Raw genomic sequence first — 8,703 nt, 5'->3', positions numbered from 1 at the left:
ATGACGTCATCAGAAGCAGAAGGTCATCAGAAGCAAAAGTTTTCATCAGAAGCAATATCTTCACCAGAAGCTACGTTTGATCCTTTAATCAAACTGAAGATTCAAAGTAGCTGATTCTCAATTCAGTCTTATCCTAGAAGAACGAAGAATTGAAAGGGAGGTATCAACGGATATATGGATAGCACTGAGCACCTGTCTCTCGTTAATAGAGTTGACAAAAATACAAGTGTACAACCACTACCTCCACTACTCTGTTTTCTGTCTACGCTACAAGACAAAACAACAGCCATGCCTGCAGAAGTTGTACGTTCAAGATGGGAATGAATTTGAAGCTTATTCTTCAAAGGACTACACCCAAATCAGGCAAAGGATTACTGGTGGATAATCAAAGGATTTCAAACGACTCTTTAGATGTGCTGATTATCTCAACGTCTCTTTCACGCCTCTATATAAAGGTGTGAAGACTTGAAGATTAAAGATAGAGATACATAAGTTCAAAAGCGCCAAAACTCTGTCAATTTGATTCTACAAAGCACACTGAATTTCTGCACTGATTTGATATATCTTAGAAATTCAAAGTCTAGAGTCTTTACTGTATTGTATTGTGAACACCACTGATTGTATATCAAGTGTTCAAGTCAAACTCAATTCTCTGTATTTTTGTTTGATCAGAAGTCTCTTGCCTGCGTGCTTGAGCATTAGAAGTCTCTTGCTTAGTGCTTGAGCATTGGAAGACTCTTGCGTGTGTGCTTGAGCATTTTTGTGAAGTCTCATACTTAGAAAGTATTGAGCAGTTGTAATCTTTGTGATTATAGTGAAATCTCCTTGGAAGTGCAAGGGGGACTGGACTACTTCCGTGTTGTGGAAGGAACCAGGATAACTGCTTGTGTCTTTGTCTTTCTTTTCTCTGCTCTGTTCTTTTCCGCTGCAATCTGACTCTGATCATTTCATCAGAAGCAATCAAACTGCTTCTGAAGTTTTATCAGAAGAAGTATTTTTTAAGAGAAATAGAAAACACAATTCAACCCCCCCCCCCTTCTTGTGTTTTTCACCTTCATAGCATTTATTGAGCTTTGTCCTCACCACGATTAGGAGCTTTGTCCTCCGCACGATTAGGAGCTTTGTCCTCCGCACGATGAAAGTATATTAATACTTATGATGACGATTGGTACCACATGCATATAAGTGTCTAAGTTGCATTGTCGCATATGTCGAGTCAAGGTCGTTGTTGATGAATTATCATCCATGAGTTGTTAAGTTGTCGATGAATTATCATCCATGAGTTTGTCGAGTTGTGTTCTACCCATGTCTTGTTAAAGAAGTACCTACGAAGATTATACGATGTGAATTATATGATATTGTTATGTTGCTATGTTGTTTAACATGTTGATTATGATACTGTTATGTTGCTACGTTGTTTAAGATATTGATTATGATATTGTTACGTTGCTATGTTGTTTAAGATAATGATTATGATATTTTTAAGTTGTTATGATGTTGTGTATAATTGTTACTATTAAGTGATGAATATGTTGTTCTATATATGATTAATATTATTAAGTGAATATTATGTTATGTTATTGATGATGATCGAATGTTGTGATTACTTGGTAATTGTTTATCAAAGATGCTATGATGTTTAAGATGATATTGTTTAAGATGTTTATGTTGAAGATTTATGATGTTGATTTTGGTGTTAGTATGTGTTGATTATATTTTCATAAGATGATGAATACGTTGTTGTTATATTAATACAAGAAGATGAATATGTTGTTGTTATATTATTATATTATGAAGAGATGATGTATATATAATTATTATTATTATTAAGTGAATATCATGCTATGTTGTTATTATATTATGACGAGATGATGTATATATAATTATTATTATTAAGTGAATATCATGCTATGTTGTTGTTATATTATTATATTATGACGAGATGATGTATATATAATTATTATTATTAAGTGAATATCATGCTATGTTGTTGTTATATTATTATATTATGACGAGATGATGTATATATAATTATTATTATTAAGTGAATATCATGCTATGTTGTTGTTATATTATTATAAGAAGATGTTTATGTTATGATGTAGATAATTATTACTATTAATAAGAGATGATTATATTGTGTTGTTTTAAAGTTATTAGTGATGATGATTACATGATGATATCTATGAGTTGTTAAGGTACTTGATGATGTTTATGTTAAATTGATAAGTGTCTTTTATTAATGAATTGATATTGAAATGTTTGATGAATAATTATTATTATGAATTAATGATGTTGTTATGTTGTATATGAATTAGGATTAAGATGTTGTTATGCTATATATGAACTATGACTATGATGTGATGACCAATGTTTGTTACGATTTGGTTAATATGTGTTAAATGATAATTAGAAGTTGGTTGAGTTATTAAGAATTATTACATGAAGAATTATTATTACTAATAGATGAAGTTATTTGTGTTGTTAAATATAATTATTGAATTATATGCTTGATATTATTGTTTTGGGAAATCTCACCCCTTCTGCTTGAAAATGTTGCTCTTCATATGAGTAACTTGCAGGTATTAATGATTAGTAGGAGTGGTGGCTCAAGTGTCTTTAGGTGCTCTGATACGTAACGGGATGGGAATTTGTTATTGCTTTCTATTCCTTACGTATTGTTTCTGAAGAGTTATGACTATGTTTTTAGAATGGATTTTTATGACATAATTGTAAAGAGGCTTTAGTGCCAAAGACTGTTTTGATTATTGAATAATTTCCGCTGCGAAGTATTAAAGACTTTTTAGTTATTGAATTTTAAAGGATAAATAGTTATTTATACAGTTTATGATTTTAAGAAAAGAATGTGACATTCCGTTTAGGTGAATTACTCTGATTAAATAAATGAAATTTTCACGTTGGGAAAACGGGGTGTTACATTATGGATTTGTTGAAAGAGATGAAAATCACTAGGTAATTATGCTATTAAAATATTAGACTCATTAAAAAAAGGTCACATCAAATTAAAATGTCTAATAAAGATGTATCTTATCATTTTATCATAACACATCTAAAAAAGTTTATTGTAAGATCCCAAGTAATATATACCAAAAGTGAAGACACTTGAAATAATAGAGGTTGAATAAAAATATTTACATGTAAGCGAAATGACATTCAAAAACTAGCAAAACAAATCATCATGATGTTTGGACTTCCGTGGGAACCTATGTTGGATTGTATTATCACATAAGGTTAAGAGCAATAACACTAGTGATATTGACATCACATATTCCTTCATAGTCTTATGGCACTTTGTGTATGAGTCGTCTCACTTGTACGTTGTTCACATCTACTTTTGAATACAAAGTGGAATTAACTTACACTTCACACATTAATATGTCTCCATTAAGTGTCAGGAACTCCGTGTTCATGATCCTGCTACCTCCACAATGTTGAACCGCGATGTGATATCACCGTTGGTCTTTCTGGAAGAGCCTACATTAATGTAGATCGACAATTTGGAGAAAGAAAAATCACACAAGTGAGAATGACACCACCACATCTTCATCTAAATTTTTCAAGATTAAGTATATGATTTTTGTTGACTGACACTAGATGCATCACAATATTTTCTCTTTCAAATATGACGACATTCTAGCTCGTGCTTAACCGAGTGTCCATACAAGTTATTTACAAATTACTCCCATATACTTATTTATCATTATCAAACATTTGATTAAAGAAAATAGAGAAAAATGATGTGTAGTATCTCCAATGGTTGGAGTACTCTTTTCTTTTTTACATATCTATTCTTTATTGTTTTATATTTAAAACAAAAGGTTTAATCCTATGATCAAGATGGGTCTGCAGAGCTTTTCCTTGTTTCAACAACTTTAGTTCATTATTGACTACTTTTTTCAAAGAACAACGATTGCAAGAATAAAAAGATCGATCCACTTGCTACGATAAATTTGATCACAAAGCAATACACGATTCTGTAATCTAGTACACAAGTTTCATTGACAAAATATTTTTTTAGAAACTAAAAGGACAACTAATAAAAGACTAAAATATTTATAAAAAAAACACGAATTTTCTCTTTACGCACTGATGTATTACAAATGTTTTTATTTTTTTGAGAAAAAAAATGTTACATGAAAATCACTATTTTCTAATATCATTAACGGCACTAATTAGATTTAAATATAAATGCCAATCATTCAACCAATTAATTATATTGCACTAATCCATATCAATCTTATTTTTAATTAAATATTGTTCTTTAAAAAATGTTCCCAAAGTAATTTCAACAAAGTTTATTTTAATTATGTCTACTCTATTTTAATAGTGTTTTTTGTTGAAGAATTCACATAAAGTTGTTGAAATGTAAAAATTATTAACACGGGCAAAAATAAAAACAAAAAGCACTTAAACACATCGTTGATCAATATCCAACACTTTTCATCCAAATAATGAAGTACATAAAATATGTTCCATTCTCTTACCAGTTGATCAATTTATTCCATTCCCCTCTTGATTTTGTCATTTGAGCTTAATGACTTGAAGTACATAATACATACTACTAATTAAAAACTTAATTAACAAAAGCAAAGACAAAAAAGATTACACCCCCCACCAATACTTTAATTATACCCCCTCCAAAGTAAAGTTACAATTCACATTGCCTTTAAAAGTAAAAAAAAAAGTTAATAAAAACCTAATGCTACTACCTATGTTGATCTCCCAATACACTGCATCATTATTTTTTATTATCATGGAGAATTTATATTGTCAAGAATATCAGCAGGAGGAATGAAATGATCCATGGAGAGTCCAGGTACATTAAACATAACATCATCAATGGTCCAAATCTCTTCCATCCTGGTTCTACTATGCTGCATCGAGAGTTCACCGAATCGAAACACCGTCGCGATGGACCGACCTTGATGTGCAATCAAGATCCCATCAACGTCTCTATAGTCACCAATGCTACTACCTATTGTTGTCTCCCAATAAACTGCATCACTTTCTTGTGTTGGAACCCTAGTGAGATGTGAGTCTTCTAGGTATATGAGGAGTCCACTTTTTTGGCAAAAGTAGCCATATAGAATGTGCCTTATTACTTCTGCTGGTCCCTCACTTCTTTCTATCACAGTCTCACGATCTGCACATACCTTTAGGACGAAGCAATCAACGTTTCCGATTCGATTTTCACCTAAGCATTGTGCATTTGTGAATAAGCTTGCTGTGCTCTTTGGGTCCAAACCCTAATATTTGCACCACCAAAATACAAGTTGTTAAATGCATGTTCTTTTAGTATAAATCAAATTTCTTTGCTTATTAAAAAAAAAAAAACAGAGAAGACGTATTTGTTTCTATTTGGGACATTTACCCGAATCCACTTGGTATCTATCTTTTTTAAGAAAATACTAACGAGTGTTCTGACTATGCTTTAACAATCTTAAATGACAAAGTTTTGTGAAATTCTATGTATTTAATACATTTGGAAATAAAATATGTAACATTTTTAACGAATAGTTTATAAATGTAAAATTCAAGAGTATCTTGAGACATTAGTTAGCCAAACTTTTTTTAATAAGGTCGAAATTGATTGCTTATATAATACTCATAGATAGAAAAGATTGGACCAAAACTACACTAAGGATCTTATTCTAAGTCTCTATTTGGATTAGCGGTGGAGGCAAGATTTCCACTTCCTGACGCAAGATTCAACGTGGTTTTGTGAAGCTAAAATTTTTGGCTTCACTGCAAAAGTGATATTCTACCGTAGTTTTGTAAATTTTAACGCCTCTCCAAACATATACTAACCCTAACTCCTTATCATATTATAAATGTAATTAAAAAAAAATGGCTGCTCCTATAGGGAATGAAACGTTATCCTAGGCCAAACATTGTTAACAAAAAGAAACAAGTACAAATGTTAAAGGGAATATGAAGGTATGAAAGCAGGGACAATAATGTAGTGGAAGAAGGACTATTCATTAAAGTGCTAAAAGAAAAAGCAAAAGCAAAAGGATAATTCATTCTTTCTTCAGGGGTACCCTCTTACCTAGGCTACCCTGCAATAAGCAGCAATCCCAAGATCATGACTCACTAACTATGTACAATTATCAAAGATGACGTAAGATTGACAATCATGTGGCATTGTAATTTCCAAATAAAAAATTTCAAGTTTGTAATGTAAAGTAAGGGACAGTTTCTCTATCATTGTCAGCTTGAAATATACCCTTCAATATTCATTGGGATTTTGTTGTATTTCAATTTAAATTTGGTTTGAAATCTCTTTCTTTGTTTGGTACAAGCTACTTTGATTTGAACACTAGTGCTTTGTCCCCCTAAGGATCATATGAAATCTATCTACCACCCACCAACCAAGAAACCAAACACAAATATAGAATATACAAAACTATGGTTTAAATTTTGTTTGGTTTCTAAGACAATATAGACCAAAAGTCGTTTCTTGCTTTTATTAAATATGAAATTATCTTTTAAATAAGACAAGTTTTAACCTAAGTTAATATTTATCTTTCTTTTGGTTGGTTTGCTTGTCCATATGTTAGCACATCTTTTAACACATAAAGAAAAAGTTCATTTGAGTGCTTCCACTATTGGAATTGAACAAGCACACAATTATTCTAAGTGAATAAACAATTTTGTCATTGAAATTGTAATTGGTCAAAATAATCTCTTAAGTTTACACATTAGAAATTCTATTCCATCATATGAAAACCAACATATGAATCAAAAACATCTTTATTTTTTTCAATCATTAAAGAACATGATTTGAAACCTAATATAATGATGTGAGATTTGACATGAACATCGCATCACTTTACGTCTCTAGAGAATGAAGTATCACATCTCCGCGTTACTTGACGTAATTTTCTTATGTCATGGTAAAAAAATTTAAAATACAACTCCCAAGCTTTTATCTAACAAAAATTTAAGGTAACTCCAACCTTAGAAAAGTTACAATAACTTAATAGTTTGTGATAATAACAATAACTAACTAGGATTATATATGCATTAATGAAAGAGAAATGTTAACAAATATCTCTGGGATAGTAATTTATGGTTATACCTGAATAATGCGACGTAATGGGCGTTGTGGGCCTTTAGCAGCATGTGTACCTAACCAAGGGGTATGTCTCCACACAGTCTTACCATTACTACCAGCAACAATCTTATGGCCACCAACAACCAATTCAAGAGACCACATTCCTGGCAACATTTGCCAAAGTACAAAGCAACCATTTTCACTACTTCTTGTCCCTAAACACTTTACATTCTTTCCTGATGATATCTCCGTTTCACAACAAATCATCTTCACCATCCCTGTTGCATACATGTTTTTGTTCTCCTTTTGTTGTTTCAAACATCCTGTTGCAGCTAAATATTGTTGTATGATGTACTTAGCTGTTGATGTTTCCTGTTAAAAAAAAAGAAAAAGTTTACTAAATTAACCAACCTCATCTTACATGATAGGATAATACATAAAATAAATAACTAATATTAAAAAAAAAATTAATATAACTCACCTAATTTATGTTTAGTGACATAGACTTTTGGTTTTTATTTGTTAGAGAAGATATACCCAACTACTCTCATGTTAGTTTAAACAACATAACCCTTTAGTTATGCAAAATTATTTCGTCAGTTCTTGATTAAATAGTAAATTAAAATTCATGGTTACATATTCAAAATATAATCAAATTCTAAATAATTTGTTCTTGAGTTTTTTCATGTATGTTTGGATTGGTAGGTTTGACAAAATCACGCTGACATTGTAATTTTGTTGAACTTCTAAGATGTAACTTTTTTCAAAATCATGGTGGTTTCCCGTAATTCTGACGTTAATGTTAGATATTTTTACTTATAATTGAGAGCAAAGGAGTGAAGTACAAATGAGTTAAGACATATCTTGCAATTTCCAATTATTTATACAAAAAAAAAAATGTTAAAAAATGCAACATTATGATTAGTAGAGAGAGCTTACAAATGGGGTATCTTTGATATGATTGTGATGAATACTTAAAGCAGGATCATGATCTGAAGGAATAGGAGCCAAGGGACAACCTAAGACACCAAGCAATAACCTCAAATCTTGTGTCTTAGCATGAATGGTTCCATAAAATGATTGTGATGAAATGTTTCCACTAGGGGAAATTTTCTGAGCTTTGAACCATTCCCTTATAGTTTCCCAAGAGCTTTCTTTTTTGCCTCCTTCTTCTTGCATTTCAGGGTCAGGACCTTCCATCAATGGTGTTAATGGCTGTGGTGCCCAACTCTGACGCCAACGGGCTGATCTTGAAGCCATTCGTGTGGTGATGATTGTGTTATGAGAATGGAAGAATAAGAATGAAATGAAGAGGTTTTAGAAAGTGGATGGTTAGGGAGTTTAAATGAGTGTGTGAAAGAGTGAGAGTTACAACTTCTCTTATTATATACTCTTTTTTACAATAATATATACTTTGTCCGTACCACAAAATTATCATAATAGGTCATTTCATATTTACTCCTTTCGATAATTATTATTTTGTTAACCTTCTGATTCTTGTGATGAGAAATGAACTCTGTTAATTCAAAGTTTGAGGATAATTATAGTTTGATAAAAAATTATTTCAATTAAGAATCAAATTCAGATTCTCTTAAACCATTTGTTATTTTGTGAAGATTGTTAAC

General features: G+C 31.1%; 1 protein-coding gene across 1 annotated transcript; it reads right to left on the bottom strand.

Annotated features, from left to right (window-relative positions):
* Window positions 1-4,444: 4,444 nt before the first annotated feature.
* On the bottom strand, window positions 4,445-8,449 carry LOC25497057 (uncharacterized). The gene is made up of 3 exons (XM_013596620.3): window positions 8,018-8,449; window positions 7,103-7,450; window positions 4,445-5,267 (listed from the first exon to the last, which is right to left on the bottom strand). Exons 1-3 carry the CDS (start codon window positions 8,336-8,338, stop codon window positions 4,773-4,775), a joined length of 1,164 nt encoding a protein of 387 aa, XP_013452074.1. The 5' UTR covers window positions 8,339-8,449; the 3' UTR covers window positions 4,445-4,772.
* Between the last annotated feature and the right edge of the window lie 254 nt (window positions 8,450-8,703).

The sequence above is a fragment of the Medicago truncatula genome, chromosome 2 (assembly GCF_003473485.1).
Source record: "Medicago truncatula cultivar Jemalong A17 chromosome 2, MtrunA17r5.0-ANR, whole genome shotgun sequence".
NCBI classification, from domain to species: domain Eukaryota; kingdom Viridiplantae; phylum Streptophyta; class Magnoliopsida; order Fabales; family Fabaceae; genus Medicago; species Medicago truncatula.
This window is presented reverse-complemented; position numbering and strand designations above follow the sequence as displayed.